Below are 22352 nucleotides of genomic sequence, written 5' to 3' on the forward strand. Positions count from 1 at the left end.
AAAGTTGATATTGAGGAACGTATATTTGACCTACTCAGTAAGGCACACTAGAGCTTATCATCACCATTATCCGAAGCCCACTTTTCCCCTTACTGGCCCTTATGGCTATAGCGGTTTCTATTCTCTCTGATTTGAAATATATACAGAAACTGAATAGAAAAGTGATTTGGCCAAGGATTAGCTAGGGAACTAATGATCAGAACTCTGGTCACCAGGTGTACCAAGTGGAGTATCCTGCTTCCTAGTTAGCACATGTGGTGAGAGAGCATTGAAAGGAGCAAAAAAAGGTGATGTAGCTAAATAGCAATGTTTTTTGTGACATTGTGGTTTGCGTGTCCACCTGGATGCACGTGTCCAAACAAATATCCAAACTGAAAACTGTAGTATATTTAATTTATGGAGGAGAGTGTTAGGTACAACTACTCTTAGGAGAGTCAACTGTAGGAAGAGGCTAAGTAAGTTGAGAAGCCATGAGAGATGAATGTGAGCCTACATTTATGGACATACATGCCTGTATATCTGGAGAGTCCAATATCATACCTTGAGGGTTCCATCAGCAGACTGGTACATTAATATGAACCCAGTGATAATAGAGCGTGGGGGTCTCCAGGTCAGCAGTGCTGTTTCGGACTGAATTTCGCTTGCAGCAAGATCTCGAGGTGCATCAAGGGCTGTGAAAATTAAATATTTTCAATAATTATGGCAATGTAGCACAAAATAAAGACATATTCTTAAGACAGGTGATCTGAAAAGGAAAGCACACAGCTGCAGTGCACAAAACTCTAATTTTACTCTTTGCTGGTAAAGATGCAGGTATTATGGTACTTCTAATATTGGCCATGACTAATATCAGATAGTTTTTAATCAACAGGTGGAAGCTGCTGACATAACACAAAGAGGACACGCCTACTCACTAGGCATTCTTAAGGTAACTTTCATCAAAACTCTTTAATTAGTCACCGTTGTTATATGTGTTAAAAAGCTATTTCTTCTTTAATGGAGCGTTTTGCATAAAGAAATCATGTGACAGTGTATCCACCATAAGGCTCTTTATTTCATCCTAGATGAAGAATTGTAAAATCTGTCACTTTGTCTGGTTTGAGTGAGCAAGTGGCTCAATAGAGCAACATTTGTGTCTTGAGGGCTATGCTGATTCTTGTAGAGAGGTGAATGCTTCAATAAAAGTGAGTTACCCTTCAGGCAGGTGAGGATCTCAAAATATGTCAGACGGTTCTCTGAAAGTGGAATGAAGGCCAGGGCCTCAGCGGGCCTGGTGATTTGCCTATGAGGGTCTAAATGAACCAGTAGGTATGTGATAAGAGGAAAGCATTTTGTATTGTGCCCCAAACTCTACAAGAGGCCAACTGAGGGATTTTAGGAGACATTTATCCTTGGTTTTTCAAATAGAAGCTCAAATTGGCAAGATCCCTTCATCATCTTCATAAAGAGGGAGTTGAAGATAGTTTTGTTTGATGGCTGAGGTCAAGAGGAAAGACTGAAACTATTTCAAGGCAGTTCTTGGAACATCATTCAATCACAGAATTATTCAACACAAACTTAATGTGTTGAAGAGATAAACATCAATGCCGATAGTTGGCCACCATCCGGCAGGGTCCCTTTGATTACCTATTAATGTGATTTCACTTCTACTGGTACATCTGAAGCTTGACTAGTGATCATAGAGAATGCTGTGGTATTCCCTGTAAACCTATAATGATTTGATAACCTCTTTACAGAGGATTGTTTTGCTGCAGATCTTCATAAGAGTGGGACAAGAGATGAGCATGGGTATGAATTTGAAGTAAATGGATGATAGTCTTAAGCACTTAGATTTCAATCTCATGCAACTTGCCTTGAAAATATTTTTTGCATATTTGTTGCAGCACAGGATGTGACTTGCGTACTAACGGCTCAAGGCATGAATTGGAGTTAGGCAGTAATTAAAAATTCTCTGACTTGAGGAAGTGGCGCTAAGTCCTCTGAGGGAGAACCCTCTGCCATTAAAGAATCTGCTGGCAGAATTTTCACTTCCATTCCATCCTAGTTGCATAGGCAATCCACAAACCCGATCATTTTCCATCCCTACTCAGTTCTCAAACAGGCCCTGGGGTTTGTCGCACACCAAGACTGCATGAAAACTTTGTATGTGGACACAATTATGTAAGAGCATTTTAAGTGTGAGACTCAGAAAAATTTAAGAAGAAAAGCTGTTTAAAATATATATTCCTATGCTTGAGGTAAAGCATATAATAAGGTTGCATGCACAATTTATTATTTACTGGGTATAGCAAACTGAAATATCCAAATCCCTGAACAGGGACTGTGTTTAGGTGGTGAGTAAAGTGTATTGGTGTTTTGTATATACAGTATGGTATATGTGCATCAACAAAATAATAGTTCATGGCGACTGTACCTGTAGTGAATTTGGTAGACATTGTTGCACTCTTCTGTGACCCTCTGAGAGCATAGATTGTCACTGTATACTGTGTTGAAGGCTGGAGACCAGTAATATCACTTTCAACGTTGTTACCAGAGATGGTCTTCGTTGTTTCTGGATCTAAACAGCAAAAATAGTAAAGAGAACCATTATAACTTCACAGGACTCTTACTAACATTTCAATCAGTGGGACAAAATATAGCATGTGCTGTTAAATAAAGAAAATTCCATTCACATAATCAGGTGATGTATACATGAGCAGGATGTGTGTTTCATTAAAATGCAGAAAAGTTCACCAATTTATAAAACACAGAAAATGGTATGTTAAGGCAGTTTCTATTAAACACTTGGGTGTTTAGGGGAATTGCTTAGGCTCAACAAAGCGATCTACAAAAATAAAAGTTTCTGAATAATGTTTCTCAAAGTGATGGGATGGTGTGTGTGTGCGTGTCTGTGTATGTGTTTAGTCCTATATTATGGTTAAAGTGTTGGCCTCATTAAGTATTAGTTAGTATTTTGTATTTCACTTTTATAACTTTATTTCACAGAAAACGTTTATTCATCTGCAGCTGAAGTCCTCTCATAGCCTATTTTGTACCCTTTACAATATACCACTATTTAGGATGCATATATCTCAGCATTTTAACATACCATACTTAGTCTACTTTACTCATCCAATTCCAAAAATGTTTGTGCTTTGAAAACTCTTAATTAATTCCTAAAATATGCCATTTATGTCTGTAGACTATTTAGTTAGAAATACCTATGAGCTTGATAATGTGACACATAAAAACTCACATCAAATATAACAAGTAAAATTAAATGAGTGTGGAAGAGTGCAGTAGGAAGTTCTTTAAAGTGTGAAATCTAAGTAGAAGCAGTGAAGGTAGAAATATTTTAAACATTCAGTCAGAGTGTAGCTTGTAGTTAGGGAGTCACTATATACACCAAGTGTACAATATCAGTATTAAGAGAACATTGGAATGAATGATGGGACATTGCTGTGTCCCTAATTGTGACATGTAAGCTAAAAGTAATGCACATATAACTGAAAACAACAAGTGTGGGGCGGAGGAGAGAAAAGAAGTGAGCACAAGCTGGAATGCTGAATCTGTCCCCTGTACATCTGTTTTGTAAATTCTTCCATTTGTTCTATTTCACTCTAAATTATAACTGACACAGACTTCTTACTGTTTTTCAACCTCACATAAAGTTTTCACCTTCTTCGGAAACCATATCTGATTATCTGAGATTACATATGTATTATGCAAAAGGAGTGACGTGCTGGTTATTCATTCCTAACGAACCAACCACTGATAAATGTGTTGAAGGATGAGTGTACCACAGTGTTAGACCCTCCGAAACTCTCTGGATCGATTCATGATTCATTGACCAATCTCAGATCATTCCATTTAGAAAGTTGCAATGAGTGCAAAATAGTAATCAAGAATATGTGTGGAAAAATGCCGACCGTGGCTTTGAAATCTGCAATAGGTTCTCACCCATAACAATCACGTAACATTACAAAAATCTGGCATTCAATTTAAATGTTTGAAAACTGCATTGATCTGGCATAGAATTGAAGCCTTGCATTCCACTTACCGTTATCAGCAGCATACGAAAGTACATAGTTATCCACTGAGGCAATGGATGGTTGCCAAAGGGCGATGGCTTCAGTCTCTGTGATGTTCACAGCTTTCAGGCCGGATGGACTGTCCAGAGCTATTAAAAAGACCATAGTGTCTTTAGATCTATGGCTTACATCAACAAGTACCAAGAACTGTAAACACAGGTGCTTGACATTCCTTAGAAATTGCACCCCATGAAATGTTAGATATGCTATCCAAGTATCTGGGTTAAGCTGTAATGGCCCCTGAAACTCCACCCTCCACAATATTGAACCTTCTTAAACCAGTGGACAATAAGTAGTCTCATCACATTCATTTCATTTCTTGTTTCCTTTGTAGAACTATTAATCAAAGTACACTAAGGTAGAGATTCCTTATAAGTATAAGCATCATAAAGGTGTAGTAATCTGGATTATCCACACCACTCTATAACAGATTATTGGAAAATTCACAAAGTAAACAATATCATTCTGGTTCTTGGATAAACCTGCTATGAACAGCACACAGGTGTGTGTTGGGAATATTGAAGCAGTGTCCATGGATGACAATCTGAAGACCAGATTATTGAGGGGGAAAATGCTGATAGGTAAATTTGTATAGATCTTCTATACCTAACTCCACATATACGTGTCGTGGTGATATATATATATCTTCTAGGTATGTATGTGTGGAGTTAAAGATAGTGAATCCATAACTCCTTTTGTGCACTTAATTTTCGTCCTCCATTACTCTGGTCATGATATTGTGACCCGTCAATATTCTGGCTTCAATAATCACTACCATAACCCACCACACATGCATCTCTTTGCTTCTAGAAGCTTCGCACCAAATGGGCATGCAAAAAGTATGAAGGTTAAAAATCACTTATTATATAACATAAAGTTTAAATCTCACTAACCCATTGCACAAATAATACAGGTGTGTATGCCCTACTCTGCCACTTAATGTCAGCTACCTTTAAGATTGTAGATGGTACCGCTGGATACATTCTTTGTGGATCTTCAGTTTCATAGGTGCCATTTGACCATTAGTTCCATGATCATAGTCAGCTCAGTGGAAAGTTTCCACACTCCCAGACCATAGTTCTACTCAGTTATCCAATTCGGTATGAAAGTGATAAAGGATCTTCTTAAACTGCAGCTCCTGGTGTTTGTAAGTTAGTTAGGCTGAATGATACTCCCTTGAATCTGAGACATCAATGGTGTCTGATGGTCTCATTTGACATGGGGCGAATGGGCTTGCATTATTGTTCTTCATTTCTCTCTCTGCATAGTTCTACGCTGAAACCCAGCACATATCATCATCTAGAATTAGGAGATAATTTGGGATGACAGACTCCAGCATCACATGATGTTAATTTGTCTTCGACTGATCAACAGTTGTCATTATTGGTTTTCAGACCCATGCCATTTTTCCAATGCTCCCCTCTGACTTTTTTTTCTTTTTAATTTCTGTGCGAGCCTTTATTTACTCCTAGATACTTAGACTACTTTCCCACCTACATGCTGAGAATACTAAGCTGCATTCTTAGCTCCCAGGATATTTCAAAACATATAAAGGATTAATTTCCTCCTGTTTCACTAGGCATCTGAACTGAAGAGGAGAAAATTGGTTCTAAAACGTCTGGTGATGCTTACATAAACTGACGTTACTTCGGTATTACACCTCAACCCCTTCGATGCTGCGCAGATTCCGCCGCTGTGCTGGCGGAATCTTGCGCGGGCGGGGTCATGACGGAATGGTTCCGTCATGAGCACAGCTCAACCGTGGGTCATGACGGAACCATTCCGTCATGAGCACCGAAGGGGTTAAGATTGACTCTATGATATTGTTGTCAAAATATAATCAACAAAATATTGAGGACAAAATATTGCATACCAAAAAATATTTTAGTCGCAATATTTCAGCAGCAAAATATTTCTATAGTCTATTTAGACGTATAACAGTTTGTCAACCACCTCAAATGTAAGGAGCTATCGGCTGATTTAGTTGTTTGCCTCAATGGAGTGAATATAGGTTTTGGTTACACACTATTGGAAACCATGGTCTAACTGAGGTAACAATTCAGAATATCAAACACAAAAATACCGTGCTTCCAAAATATCATATTGAGTGCTAAAATATTGTGAAGATACATATACATATTTAAGAGTAAATGTACTTTTCTTAACTCCATACTCATGTACCTTACTATTGTAATCTATATTTACCTATATGTACCTACTATCACAACATTTTGGTATTTAATATTTTTTCTACAGTATTTAAAACTCAATATTCAAGTGATATACTCTTAACTTGGCATCAATATGCCGAATCTCTGCAAATAGGCTGTAATCTGCATACTTCCAGGTGAAAACCTTTCCATGCAGGCAATAGACCTCACAAATTGACAAGGCCATCATCCTCTTTACAATTATTTAATGCATCATTTCCAACAAGCTAGTGAATATTAATAACACACATGAATTACACATTGTATCATACAGGTCACAGTTCATGTGCCTCACGGTTAGTACGAGCAGCAAAGCAGCACGTCATTATTGTATTTTCCACTAATAAATGACTCAGAGATGTTGTGATTTTATTTCTTACTGTAGCCATTTGAGGAAATGCAGCAAGATAAAATTATATGTTGGTTCTATTTTGAAAACAGAATGTGCAAGGGGTTCCATATGAACCCATGTCTACGCTTGCAAACCTATCTTATGCATGGAATTTGAATTTTGGAACATTCTCCCTTTCTACATGCAGGAGAACCACTAGCAACTTCACTTGTGTTTATATTCTAGATCTAATATATGTAATTAACATCTGCACTTTACCTGTTGTCAGAGGTCCTGAGATTGGCCCACTTTCGTCAAGTGCTTTGACCGAAACAACAGTGACAATATACTCAACACCTGGAATAAGTTTCAGTAGAGTGGTTCGCGTCTTGGTTCCATCCACCGTCAGAGTCTGTGGAACACCTTTGATAACACAGAAGAAGCAAAAGTGTGAAGAGACACTTCACTCTTCAGCAAACATGGCACCATTTAATAAAATAATAATAACTTTTCAACAATAAGAATTTGCCTGTGAACAAAAGAATTGTGTGTGAAAATGAGGAGTTAGGACATACTGACTGAGCATTACAAAACATGTTATCGCAAGATATAGTTATTGCTCCACCGAATAATAAGATTAAAACTATATTCATGAAATGTAAAACCTGATTTACTCAGAGCAGTATTAAAAGAAACACGTGTTTAATAGAGGAGGCATTACTTTAAGCTATATATTTACTGAAATATTTTTGTGGAGATTTTATTTTACTTAGTATATGAGCCTGATAGATCTTGTTACTTAATTTCTAAACCTGTTTTGTGACGGTGTAAATCTGCATAATCTCAATGGTCAAGTGATAAAGGCATTCAGCACATGCATGTACTGATGGCTTTACTGGACTGGAATTTGGTTGCCAACGCTGTTTATTTTCCATTATTCTATTTATGTGTCCTCGCCTTTATCTCTGGCCCACATTATATGTGTGCACAACTAACTAGTATTGTGGGTCCACTATGTGGGTAAACATTCTAACTTAGAAAACTGAGGAGTATGCCCAAGAATAATGACGAGAGAATCTTCAAATGCTCCTAAAATGAAAGGAAAAGTTCTTTGCCCAATCTTTCTCTTTAGGCAGACATATTTGTAACACCATCATGGCCAATAAATTCCTCCATTTGTGTCAGTGAAGCCCTATACAGACTATCAAAGCTTTAGCTCCTATAGGTACATAACGAGGCACAAAAACTCCACAACGGACACACAATATTTGTTCGATCGTGAACATTTTATAAAATGACTGGAAGTACATATTCACAATGGGACTGTGTGTGTGTGTGTGTGTGTGTAGCTTTCTGTATTTCCCTGGCAGTGTTTCTTATCTCTATAAACACGCCCAGAGCTTGCTAATTCCTATGAAGAAGCACAAGAATATGGTGTCGGATAGAGATGCGAAAAAGAGAACCGCCAACCTGTCCACGCCATTTCTCAAAAACTGTCCACGTCATTGTTCAAAAACGAATTAAGCTTCACAGGTGGACAGTGCCAATTATTGTGCATTGTTTAATTTAATATATACATTCTCTTTTTCATTTCAATTACAATTGTAATGTTGAAGTAATAAGCCAATTAGTTGATCTAACAATCAATCACCGAATTTGTTTGGCTAATGTTCAGTTTCTGGGTTTTCCCTGCTTAAATCTCTCAGCACACTTCAAGCACAATCGCATACTCAAACTAATGACACAATATATTTAACACCCCATAAAAACACTCGCCTCTTTAGGAGGTCTGTAGTTCGGATTCTAGAAAACTGCCCTATATTATCAGAATCGTTGTGTATCGCAAATAGTTAGTTATTGTCTGTAGTGGTATCGTGGACAAACAAATGATGGTTTGGTTTGCGCACAGAGTAATTGCCTGTGCTCATTGTGCCATAGGAAAGAAGCTGCACCTTAGTGACAGAGCCCAAGTTGGCCGAAACCGGTCTGGGGTTCTTGTTTGCTGGTCAGTAGGGACCTGTCCCGGGAGTTAGTGCTGGACTATTCTCATTGCAGCAGGACCGACTCTGAGTTGCATAGGACTGGTTCTTGTATGGAGTGGCATAGTGGAAGACAAGAGGTAGACTGGAATGCAATGCAGAGTAATTATTAGTGGCCAAGATTGATCTAAGCAAATCACTGCTCATCTCTTTGTAATCCCCATGCAATGCCCTAAGCATGACGAGTATGCAAGCATGTGGATCCCACGTCAGTGTGCAATAGACATTAAGCTGCATCTTACTGACGAGGCTCACATCAGCTGAAACCGGTCTAGGGGTTATTGTTTTCTGCTCAGAGGGGGCCAGGACTGGCAGTCTAGTCTGGACTGTTCCCATTGATTCTGGTCTGAAATGGCACAATGGGCAAAACTTCATGGACTGACAAGCAAGCTACAGTCACTGCCGGAGGCTGAGAAATATTTCAGCATTCCATCGATTTCCCTTTTGTTTTTTCCCGTTCATGGCCCTAAATGCGACTGGTATGCACAGACGTGGGTTCCATGCCACTATGGAGTTGGAAACTCCAGCATCTTACTAACGAGGCCAAGATAGGCCGATACTGGGCTGTGGCTGCTTGTTTCCAGTTCAGAGGGATCCTGTCTTGAGAATGCTGGCTAGATTTGAATGAGGGTGGATGGATCTTGTCTGGAGTGGCAAGGGGGCAATCATATGATGGACTCAAATTCAGCCCAGACTGCCTATTGGTGGCTGAGAATAATTCAACCATCACCTTTTTGCTTTCTACAAATAGAATACATTTTAACCCATCTCAAAACCAACAAGGCAAATATATCATTCCTCATGTTATCAACCTAGGAATAATTAAACCCTGTGTCGGGATTCAGACCTGTAATGATGATTATGTTTGCACAGATTCTACAGGTAGCGTTCTAACCACCTTAGTCAGAGAACTGGTCTCTGCTCTCCTGCTGTGAAGAGTTAACAAACAGTGACCCATAAGATATTCACTTTCTTGCAAGCAGTTAGCAATAGGGAACTTCCCATCCAGCTTAAGTGTTTGCCATCTTTCAGTTATTAGACCTGTCATGGAATTCAATATCTGCACCCACTTGGCAGGCAAACACAGGTTTGGTGATACCTCTGAGTCGTATGTATTTGGTCTTACCTCCGCTCTTTGGAACATAGGTGACCTTGAACCTATCAACTCGCGTCTGTGGGGCAGTCCAGCTGACAGTGGCTGAGGTTTCTGTGATATCAGAGAAGGAAAGTCCTTTTGGAGCACCAACAGCTGTGGATAATAAAAATATGCAATTAATTAAAAGTTTTCCTGCCCTTTGTCAACAGTCTATAGGCACCCACTCATCTTTGATGGGTAAGGCGTTGTTAATATATGAATTCCTATGAGTAGAGTTTCACATTTGTTTCCACAATTATAAGTTACATTAAAGAAGTCTGGAGGTCTATTATCATTTTCTTGTCTGTGGACAAGAAAATGGTAATATGTAATTGCAATCATTGACTTGGGGTGTGCAGGCACACTTGAATAACAAAGCACTGTACAAAGCCATGCAATGGGGTACTTAACCCCTATTTTCATCACAATAGTGCAATGATCTGGATGAAGTCAGGAGAGGGTGATATATCACAGCAATACATGGTATTGAGAAGAGGAAGTGTGTTGGGCTTTCTCAGATAATTGTCCTTTATTACGAAAGGACGTGAAGTGCATACTTTACTTCTCTCCCCCTGAAAAGAGCTGATGCTGGATGTGATGCAAATTTTTAGAAGAAAAGGTATTACTGCTGACAGATGGATGAACTTCAAATGTGTGCTCAGAGCAAGATATGTTCTCTTTCTCCCTCTGGCAAGAATTGGTATCGGATGCAGGAGAGATGTGTGAGATTGGACGGGGAGAGGATGTGGCCAAACTACTAGGCAGTCGATCTCAAATATGGGGAACGCGGTTCGAGTCTTGGCTCAAATCTGGGGAACCCGGTTTGAGTCTGGAGTCGAGACGCTCAACATCCTGTGATTCTGGAAAAATCACTTAATCTCCCTGTGCCTAACAAAAATTAATGTGTCCTTGTGTAACGCAGCTTGTGCTCATGTGACGCGCTCTGAGACCTTCAAATCAAGATCGCTCTATATAAAACTCCAAAGAAATCAAATAAAATAAGGATGTGTCCTGCAACAATTGTTCTTCTTCTCACCAGCTACATACGTTTCTCCCTCAGCACTTTGAGGTAAAGTTTGGACGACTTAAAACCCTTAACTATCATAAGATTTTGACATACACTGAGATCACACTACTATGAGGTCTTATCTTGGGGTAGGAATGTGTTATGTTTGGTACTTGCTACAATATGTTATTTATGTTATGGTGCTTTAAATGCAGGATTCTACTTTGTTTTCTAGCGTTGCTATGGGACGCATCAGAGCTGTGTTCCTAGACTCTCAGTTGTATGCTGGCTGTTATGGGGATACCAACGTTATTTCTGCGCTCTGAATAAAGCATCTACTTTGTGAAACATCAACCTTGTATTGAGATCAATAACGGATTACAACAGAATGCAGTTTCCTGAAGGGAGCTAGGATGGTAGTGATGCCCTAGTACCCTTTGATCATATATGTGTTCATGGATGGAGTACTATATCCTCCTTTTTCATAAGATCCTCACTGAGCTCAGCATGAAGACTAGTCGAAAGAAGGCCGATCACTTCAAACACTCAGAACAGCATAGCACCCGGCGAGGTACTACTTGACTGACAATACATTTTTTGATGCAAATGCTAGTTTCTTTGACGAGTGGTTAAGGTTGTCACGATGAGTTAAATAGATAGGCTCGGTTGACAAACAGTTAATCTTCTTCCTCAAACATTTCCCATGTGAGATGTTTTGCTCCTGCCCTATGTCATTCTTCTGCATTTTTCTTATTCCAACTCTTCAAGGGCCCATTTCAAGCAAAACAAGCCTTAAGGTTGTTCAAAATAAATAGACCACACAGGAGAAGTCCATTAGCAAAGAGTGACAAAACCAAACAAGCCGCATTGAAAGGGTTGGTGGCCAAGTGCCAGTGCTGTGAAAAGCTAAGGAGTGAAATGGACTGGAAAGCAGGAGACAAAGAGAAGAGCATCTCTCACGCATGCATGCCTTGCCAGTGGAGGAGAGGGGAAAGCTTGCTTGAACAAACCATGGCAAAGAGAAAAATCTTAAAATTATTCCCCTCCGCTCCCCAGAGGACTGTAAATTATTTCAGTTTTGTGAAGGACACATTTGGTTCACTTTCTTATTTATTTTCTCTTTGAATATGAGTGCCAAAATAGACAGACAAATTACATAGGAGCAGTAAACTGTGCTTTGTAAGAGCAAAGAGCTGGCTAGGCCACAGGAATTCATTTAGAAATCTCTTCGTTCCCAGTGAAAGTATAGGAAAACCAACAAGATTGATGTTTGACGTGATGTGGCCAGGGTACATGAAGCTACTATCTTTAAAAAAACAATGTTAGATGCTGTTAAAAGCTCGAGCCTATTTATTTTACGTGAGAACACGCCATCTAGGTGTATCCTCATGTAGGTGTGCTCTTACAAAATGGCCGATACCGTAGAGCCTTCCATTTTAAAGACGGTGGTGGACAACGAGAATGGTGAATACCATCGGTGTGGTGGAACCTGTACCTGTGATTCAATCAAAGCGCCTGAGTGCCCCTTCTATCTCTGGAAAATTAAACCCAGCGGGTTATCTTTCTAGAACATTTTGTACGCAAACATATTCTTAACTATCATAATATTGGATTGTTTTATATAACATATTTCACAGCATTTACTTCTGTCGCATAGCACTGTGACAAGTGTTAATATTTTCCAATGGAACTCGATGCCAGGTTTCGAACTCTATATCCGTAGCGCACAGAGGCCTGCCGCAAACCATGAACTCAGCTCACCCATCCGCCCTCCTTGAGTAGTACTGATACCATATGAGAAGCATGTAAGCACTCTCAGTCTATTGCGACTGTACTTGTGTTACGTAAGGGATGAGACAATATGTAAAGACAACTCTCTGTCCTCTGAAAGCGCCACAATCGTAATATCATAACGGCCATTAGCGCTAAACCTAACCCTATGTGACGTGATGGTCCAAGCGAACAGACTGCGGTGACAGTGTGGCCGTGGAAGAGCCATGGTGCTCCCTCCCAGGTGATCTCTTGGCTTCACCTGCTCTGGTTCTTCTCTCTTTGTGATATTGAGGCAGAACATCCTTGAAATGTTTGACCAGTTTGTGTTTTTTCATCTTTAAAATGGGATCTTTAGTAGTAGTTTTAAGCAAGCCCGAGCCATTGTTCACCATTGACCATTGTGAAGGAGCAGTGAGAGTTTCATGGTGAGTCAGTGCAAGTGAGGGTTGGTGACGTGTCAGTGAGGTACAGGAAGAGCACTGTCTATGTGTCAATAAAGTGGCAGTTATTGTGGTCGATATTTGGATACACCTATCAGTGGTGACCTACAGCTCTTTACTACCTGTCCGTACCTTACGTAAGAGCCACTGATCCGGTGGTGGTGAAGTGCGCAGTGTTTGTATGGGGTGTGGGTGCACACACTGAAGGGGTGTGTGTCAGTGAAGGGTGATAGATCCACTGAGACAGCGAGCTTGAGAGATGGACTAATGGACACTCCGGGATAGTGTGTGTGTGTGTGTCTGTCTGCATGCGCATGTGCGCATGTGTGCACTCTGTTCATGTGTGTTCCTGTCTGTGCTGGAAGGGTTGGTGCGGAAGAGGAATGAAGGATGATGAATGAAAGTGAGCTGAGGTACAGGAAGTGTTGTGATTGAGCTGTGGGAAAGGGAGAAATTTTAGGGTGGAATGGCAAAGGTAAGTGTATTTATGTAAAACATACATCTAAAGAGAAGCAGACTTTGTAAAAGAAGGGTGATGATTCACTATGGATGGCGGGTACACATATAGTAATGTTATAAAGATAAAATTGTGAAATTGTGTACTTGGGGAAGGGTGTGCACATAGGAAGCACTGTGTATCAGTGAATGGCATGAGTAATTGTTAGCTGCCGTGTGGAAAGTGAATGAAGGGCACTGGAAAGGTATATGTAACACAGAGAAAGCTGTGAGATTTGAGAAGAAGGAAGGTGCATGCCCAGACACAATGAGAAATCTTAAGAACTGTGAAGCAGTGAGTGTGGGGAGAGATGGGGGCGTGCACTGGGAGAAATGCTTGTGTAGAAGGAAGGGTGGTAAGAGAAAGTTGTTTGTGAACAGAGGAGATGAGAATATCTAAGCATGGGTGAAAGGGGAGAGTAAACCTGTGCCTTGTTAAGTGAAGAAAGGGAAGCAGTGAGAGCGAGAGTGAAGGGTAATTGTGTACTGGTGAAGGATAAGCAAGAACTAAGGATCCAATGTTTGAGAAAAGAGCACAGGAGTGTAATTTTAAATTAGCTGAAGAAATTATGAGTGAGGTAAGTGGTCAAGCACAAAGCAGGGAAATGCATGTGAAGTGGAAGTTCACTAGAGAGCAGTATATGTGAGACTAAAGTGAACCAGAGGACAGTAAGTGGCAGAGAGGCAGAAATGAAGAATTCATGAAGATAAGAAAACTAGACTCAGACAGAATTTGTGTCTGTAAAAGTCCTCTGACAGTACTGAGTGTAAAGTAAAGGTGCTGCGGGGTAAAAATGTAAGAAACTTAATAGATGACAACGAATGTGAGATTCAAGTAAAGAGAGTCAGGGAGCTTGAGGTAAACCAAAATTAGGAGAAGTTAGGGATGGAAGAAGGTGCTCTGGGGCACTGAAATGCTAAGTGTGATTATAGGTGCAATGAGTGAAGTGAAAATGTAGGTGAGCTGTAGAAATCAATGAACACTGGCAGAGGAAATGAAGCATAACTCTAAAGGTGAGATACACAGGTGAGTCGCAGGCAAAGAGGGCGCAAACATGATGGAGCCACTCGCATGAGGGGAGGGTGTGCAATGCGTGTGAGATAAATATGAGAAGCCCTCGGGGGCCTCATCACATAAGAGGGAACAGTGTAATTGCTTCTGCCTTGGGAAAGGAGCAGCGTGTGAGGCAAACCTGGCATCAAGACCAGGCTAGCAGCAGCTGTGGGGGATGACGGAGCACGTGTAATGAAGGTCGTTAGCACACATGAAAGAGAAGAAGCCAAGAGGCCGATTAGTGAAGAGAAGAACGTGCAGCAGGAAGCACAGAACACCAAAGCCTGTAATCACGAGCAACCCCTCCGGCCGACACCCGCCCTGATGAAGGCTTACTCATAGGGCTTAGGACTGGAGCTCAACAGCAAGAAGCCATTAACCAGTCTGATGAGCATTGTTTGAAACAATCAGAAGTGAGAACAAGCATTTGCAATGCAATAGGTCTCGCATTATTAAAAGTTTGAGTTTTTGGCGTAGCAAATATTAATGCAACATTACTAGCTCAAATTTTGTTAATGTAGACCTATAGAGTGTAGTGTGGTACAGTGAAGTGGTGTAGTATAGAGTAGAGGAAATTATTATAGAGTGTAGTGGAGTTGAGTAGTTTAGCGTGGAGTGGTGTTGAGTTCAGTAAAGTGGAGGAAAGTTTATAGAGTGGGATTGTGTGTGCTTGTATTATGAAAAAATATAGGAATATTATGTAGGAATAAACGTATGAGAAATATAGGTTGGTGGTACTACATTTGCTGTACCAATTTATTTATGATGTGTTTCGTTGTGCAAGGTGACTTTACTTGTAACTGCTTGTTTAGTTGCCTGTTTAGGCTTTAAGCAGTGCATATAAAAAATAGTAAAATAAGGAATTTTCTATAAGCAGAAATAATAGAGAAACATTTTGTACAGCATGCAAAAAGCTGGTAATTTAGTTGGAAAGATAGCTGTTTATAACATTTGAAGTGTATAAAGGCGCATAAAAGGCAAAAAGTTAGTAAGCAATGTTGCGCAAGCAAAAAGTGTAGTGTAATAATGTGTACAGTATTAGGTTATTGCCAGACCCCTGGTAATACGGAGTGATTGTAGGGGGGCCTTGGGGCAGCCTATTTAAGATATAGTAGAGCTAAAAAATACATGGAGAACAATAAAAAAAAGCATTGAAAATGCAATTGGTCTCGCCTTTGATTAAGTCAAAGCCATTTGCTTTGCTAATGGTATTGTATAGCAAAGCAAATGGCTTTAACTTAATGAAAGGCGATACCTATTGCATTTTTAATGCTTGTTTATTTCCCCAAGCAAGACCAGCCAACAAGCACCACCCTTCTAATGCTTCCCACTGCAGGGCATGCCAATAAGAACAACATGCTTACTGCTCCCGACTGTGCGGGCCACCAACAATCACTGTTCTACAACACGACGTAACACGCGCTAAAAAGGTCCATACTTTCAACAGCCCTTACCAGAACCTCCACCATACTCTGCAGTTCTTGCTGGTAACAAGCAGCCTTTTACTGTTCCATGCTTCACATACGGTCATCGCCTTTTTCTCTCCTTTCTATCCTCTTTGTAGCACCTGCCATTAACTACCCCTTTTTCTGTGTTCAATAGAGTGCCTGGTGATATTCACCACCATTCTGCCAGACGATGCATTCATTGCCTACCAATAATCACCACCCCTTTGCTGTACCATACAGGATTGCCAAAATCACCACCTCTGTTCTACTGCATCACCCACTGCGTGCCAATAAGTACCTCTCTTTTTCTGCTTCATGCTCCCTGTGTAACAACTGCCACCCTTTTACTGCTTCGTGCAGCACCCAATGATAACGACTATGCGTCTCACCTACCAGTTTTCCTATACACTGCAGCACACGCGAATAACCACAAAACAATGTAGCACAAGCTAATAGCCACTACCCTAAACCCACCTTCCACTTTCGCACCCTGTCTCTTGCTCACTCATTCTCTGTGCCCCAGCTCACTTAGAATTAAGCTGGTTCTCTTTTTCTTTCCCCTTGGTTCTCAGTTACTATGGTTATGCCCCCCTGTGGAGGAACACTATCAAATTCGGTACTTTTCCATAAATGTGCAAAGGTGACATTAGTTTTGTTTTTTTACCACAGTACAGCAAACTTGGCACGATGAAAACACTGTTTACTACCTTTCAGATTGTGTGTAACAAGGGGAAGAAATCTAATAGTCATGAGGTGTCTACTGTATGATTTTAACTTTACTGTACAACTTTAACTCCTTGCACACTGGTTTTGGTGAAATACCTTTTGTGAAAGCAAATTCACATGAAAAAAAACAGCATGGTATAAGTCATATGCAAATCAACAGTGGTAATTATATCCTGATTACCAGGAGGGCCCCAAAGAGCCGCCAAAATAAAGCCATTTTGTGCTTCGAAAACCAGGCGTCTCCCGCCTGAATCGGGTATGTTGGCATGTATGGATTTTAGCCACATGTGCATTATGAAAGAATCGCCAGAAGGAAGTGCCAACCACTGAACTAGGAAAATTATTCATAATTAGGAGATCACGCGGTTAGCTGAACACAGCTGATAATGATATTTGCAACTAAGCCTTGCGGTGATGCGGGTTTTATTCAAAATGTTAGTATAACCTGTGGTGCCTGGTGCTTGACAGCGCTCGCCAGTGCAGTGCCTCACACAGAGGTCAGAAATAAAGACTGCAGCTCATCTTTTAAATGGCACGTCCACACAGCCCAAAGGATGCTTGTGCCTGCTTTGCTGCACAGGCGGTCAGTCCGCCTAATGCCACGTGCTGTACACACTCCATTACAGCTAACCGTGCATTTCTGTAGGATCACCGGGGCCCAGCTTAAGAACAGAAACAAAGTGGGCGCGGAGGAACAGAAACAAAGTGGGCATGGAGGATAGCTGCACACGAGGCCCAAGCATAAGCTTGAAGGGGAAACCGCGCTTCACGCCTGTCCTGGCATCACACACTTACCTGGGCCCAAAAATTGGCCAGGAGGACCAGGCTGTGTTTTCGGTACCCCACAAAGCCACAGGTGTGCGTCCGATAGGTATGGCACGCCTCGAGCCTGTCCTGATATTTCACACATCCCGGGGGCGAGAGGTGAGCCTGGAGGGTGGTGCCTTTTGAGTCGGTTAGGATACCCCACACTCTCCGGTGTCCAGAGATGCGCTCCTGAGGGTGGTGACATGCTTCAAGCCTGTCCTGATAACTCACACCCGCGGACTCATGGGTGAGCGCCTGGTGTAGCAAGCTTTGAGGCTTGCTTTGTTGCAATATAGCGGTAACTCGACAGGAAGGTATGGACTCTTTACATGAGCACCAATTAAGTTACACAACCACATTCATTTTTGGGTAGACACGGGGAGATTAAGTAATTTGCCCAGAATCACAGAACATTGAGCAGCTTCCCAGCTCCAAAGTCGGCCGCTCTGGCTGGAAAGCCACATCCGCTCGTCTATGCCTTTCCTAATAACCCGGAAAGCCACATCTGCTCGTCTATGCCTTTCCTAATAACCCACATACGCAAGAAGTGGTGCTTGAGTGAGTAGCACTTCTAGACTAGCCTGTCCAGATAACGCTCACGCTCGGGGCCGAGAGCCCGACGGCAGTGGAGCGCTTCGAGCCCCCTCATTCTGCTCCAGTTCCCGCGCAGACCAGAGCTGAGCACCGACCGAGTCGCACTCTCAAGCCTGCCGCACACACTCCAGAAACCCTGGGTCTTCTCCGTCACATGGCTAAGCAGATGTCTCCAGTAATCAGCCTCACGCCGTGACAGAACAGTAATGGTTTTAGACCAGCCCCTCGCTCGGAGAACCGTACAGTGCCATCATCTCGCTGAAACAAGGCGGCTTTAAGCCCAGCTACCGAAGCTTGACTTGGCTTCTGGAAGCAAAAGGATTTTTTGTGATTTCTGTCGAGCATAACTTCATCACAGCTGACACTTTAACACTCCACTCAGTGAGAGCACCGCTCAAGTACGAAGGCTCACCTGAACAGATACAATAAATATACAGGAGGCAGGGTACAGCACCTCTTGCAAGTTAGGTGGCATGCTTCATTATGGCGAGGTGTGCTCCTGCCCCAGCACCTGTTGGTGTCTTTTGTATGTGTAAAGGGTCAGGGAGAATCAGCAATCTCAGTCTAAGTTTCATTAAGGCCCCGTATCAGAGGTACAGCGCTTTCCACAAGTAAGCAGCAATATTGTGTCTGGGTCCTTGTAAAACCGCTGGAGACTGGTCACACGAGTCCCACAGAGTTGCTTCTAATTGGCCGAGATGTATAGCCAATCAATGCATTCTCGATTATGATTGGTCTTCCTGATTTTACCTCGAACTGACAAACTGCGGTGGAGGTGTAGTTTAAACTAGCTCGTAATATAGCGTGCAGGCGCTGCTCTGCCCGCACACCTGCTCCCTATCCACCCTCTCGGCAATGAATAACGCGCCATTGCTCATATTCACCTGGAAGGGCTGCTTCTGTCCCCGGACACGAGCTTCAGCCCCCGGGAGTTCAGCTGAACGAGGTGGAGTCCGAGGTCCTTGGCGAGGTGTGCGCGCGCGTTAGGCAGCCGGGGATGCGGTGAGGGGGATCAGCAGCGGTGAGGTGTGCGCGCGCGCGCGCGTGTGTGTCTGTGCGCGTCTCAGAAGCGCGTCCACAGACCCCGATCGCTGCGCGTGCCCTGGTCTGTCTCCCTTGGGAGCAAACACGGCAACAATAAGTCTCGTTGGCGGCAGCGCTTCGCGCTGCAACGCCAGCGAGACCTAAAAAGGTAAGATGTGGAGTCGGAGGCCTGAGACGCGCGTTAGCCCATGTCGGATGTTTAATGGACCTTGGCTAAGGCCACAGCGGCATGAGCTGGCTAGATGTCCTGGGGTGAGAGCATCAAAAGAGACATTTATTTCAGGGTCGAATATCACACAACCAATCTCCACATTCAAAGTGTATGATATACTTAGGTGGGATATGCAGAAGGCTAGTGACGTCACAGATGCCAACTTGTGGGCAGCTATTGGATAAGGTGTCAAAGCTCTTGCACACCTTGGACCTATTCGTAGCATTCACCACATTTCAGCAACTCTTCCTGAATGCCACATTCATGTGCAACATTCCTTACTTCACCAGAAAGTGTTAGAGAAATATGTATTATAACATGTGCGAATGCTGGACAATCCTTCGATATAAGGCTGACATGCGTAGAAACAAACAGACGAATAGTATTATCCCAGCCTTAAGCCAAGTAAACAGCCTTCCATGTATAAAGTGATCCCACTCTCACCACCGCAAGAAGAGAGCATACCTTTTTGTCCTGAAAAGCAAAACGTGAAACAGCACAGCGGGCATGCAGAAAACAAAATGCAAGATGTGGACTTATGCATTCAGAAAAATGCAGCTTTCATTTTAATCGGGCTCCATGACACTCCCTTAGAGGTCTCCAGGAACAATATAAGAGAAGTACATGATGCTCTGTAACGTACAGTGCGGGTGGTGAAACTGTGCGAGATGCAGCTCTGATCATGTCAGATAAGCACCGCGCGAGAACTGAATGCTAAAATAGTGGGTCCTATTCTTATAAGTGTTCAGAGGTCTTCTACTGACCACTGAACCCAGCTTGTAGCGGGTCAAGGAAAAATCCTTTTACAGGTGGGGTAAGTTCATAAAGCAGCTCAATAGTCTGTAATAGTAGGCAGTGCTGTTGGTTATTAAGCGCAAAGAGTGTAGTGGTCGCTGGTTAGTCCAATGAGGTCTGTTTCCAAACCCGTTGAACTAGAACACTTAAGCTCCAAACCTATCTCTTAGCTGCAGAAATTGAGGGACAGAGGAGCAGGCTGAATGGTGAAGAAACTCAACATTTGTGTCCACACTTTGGTTGACTGTGGAATACTCTCCTAACCAAAACTGCCTGTGAGACATCTAAGCAGTTATACCATCGTTATGCCCAAAGGTTCACATTAGAAGCCCATCATCTTGAGTGAGAAATGCTTATTGCACATGTACCTGTTTTTCAATGAATGTTAGGATGTTTATGGTGAATTTAGTTTGGATAAGATAGTGCAGGTCACTTGACAGAGCTAAGCCTGACTACTGGTTGAAATTTAAAATAAATTAACCATAGGGGCAACCAAAAGTCAATTACAGATCACTTTTCACACATTTTTGGACTTTTGATTTTCCCAGAGTTTTTTTTATGTGTTTAAAAATAAAAATATCTTCAATTGATGGAGGGTCCTAACTTTATGATTTATAATATGAAGAAAATGTGTATTTAATTGCAGAATCTTTCATCCAAAGAACATGTTCATGGAAAACTTACTGGATGCCCTACATATTGTGCTAAACGGTGACAGTGTGTGTTTCTTCAACTGATTTTAAATAATTTTTCTTTCATAATGATCATAAAATTCTCCACTTATTAAGATCGCTCAATCATAAATTTACTGTCGCTCTAGGCAGCTATGCATTATTATGGGGGTCATCCGGAGTCTGGTGGAGGAAAAGCACCACGTAAATCAGCCGCTCACTTGCCCTACCAAGTTTGTGGTTCACCCACTCCGTTTAGAGTCGAGGAGGTGCTGGGCTTACACCAGCGAAGACGCATCGGGCTCTGAACATCTAAACCCTTCACCTGGCGGCCATCCCTAACACAGACCCAAGGTCAAAATGGCTCTCGCCCCACCCTGACAATAGCTTCTTGTTCCACGCAATGCACACCATACGAGGTGCCGTAAGGTGAACATTGTCCCATAAAAGAATCAAGAGGTCCTTTCAACGTGTCCAGATAATGCTCAGTGCAGAACTCTGCTATTTGTCTCTACGTCTAAATTAGTTCCTTCCATCCCTTTTGACGAACCTCATGTGGCCAACCCAGAAAGATTTCTTGTGCATAAGTGTGACTTATTACAGGAGTAAGGCACATGAAAGTTAGGAGGAAGACATGACTAAATGCCGAACAAACTTGACATCAAGGACCTAGAGACACTCAAGTCAGGAGCTAAACCCAACCACAGAGAAAAACTTAGATTTAAGATTAGGCCACCGCTAAGTCAGGAGTAGGACACAACGAAGTACAGAAAAAAATCCTTTACATTCAGGAGTAAGACACATTTAGTCAGGAGGTAGACACTGCAACTGACCTGAAGATAAAATCTTTTCATTTAGGTGTAAGGTATTCCTAAGTTAAGAGCCAGATGTAACTAATCACAGGAATGAGATACATCTAAGTTAGCAGGAATACACAAATGCTCAAACAATAAGTGTTCAAATTCAGGAGCAAGACACATGTATGTCAGCAGTAACATGCAGCTAATCACAGAAAAAGCTTCACGTGCAGACACATGGTACACCTCAGTCAGGAGTAAGACCACCTAACCACAAAAATGCTAAGAGGAAGACATAACTGCTCAAAGAAAACGCTTTGAAATTCAGGAGCAAATAGCGAAAAAGTCAAAAGTCAATGTACATTAAGGCACTCCAAATGCAATTCAATTTCTTCCTGTCGCTGAAAGCCGGCCCTGCCTGTGAGCCGTTACTCTGGTTCATTTCTAAAATGGCCGCCTCACGCGCAGCTGTTATTTTATAGTCTAAGATCTACATGAGCGTCATTACCATATCTCAACCACACATCTGATTATCTGAGTTCTGATATAGTTGTCGGTATGAGAGATGTTTACTAGTCAAATGTGGTTGTGGTTAAGGCTCCTTCTCCGGAGCGGATGGTGGTGCCTTGTAGACCTCGGAATGCACAACGCCTGCTTCTCATTTGGAGTAGAATTTATGTGCTAATGTTGCTGTCACTTATCCACC

At 41.9% G+C, this 22352-nt stretch overlaps 1 protein-coding gene across 4 annotated transcripts in view; it reads right to left on the bottom strand.

Moving 5' to 3' along the window:
• The window catches only part of TNC (tenascin C), a 152052-nt gene that overhangs the window by 21015 nt on the left and 108685 nt on the right, over nt 1-22352 (bottom strand). For all 4 annotated transcript variants that reach the window (XM_085612018.1, XM_085612010.1, XM_085611999.1 and 1 more), the window contains 5 exons: nt 9777-9899; nt 6891-7034; nt 4040-4159; nt 2414-2557; nt 541-671 (listed from right to left, as the gene is read on the bottom strand). In XM_085612018.1, coding sequence (XP_085468144.1) covers nt 541-671; nt 2414-2557; nt 4040-4159; nt 6891-7034; nt 9777-9899 — 662 coding nt within the window. The remainder of the gene's footprint in view (nt 1-540; nt 672-2413; nt 2558-4039; nt 4160-6890; nt 7035-9776; nt 9900-22352) is intronic.

The sequence above is a fragment of the Triturus cristatus genome, chromosome 1_2 (genome assembly GCF_964204655.1).
Source record: "Triturus cristatus chromosome 1_2, aTriCri1.1, whole genome shotgun sequence".
In the NCBI taxonomy this organism is placed as follows: Eukaryota; Metazoa; Chordata; class Amphibia; order Caudata; family Salamandridae; genus Triturus; species Triturus cristatus.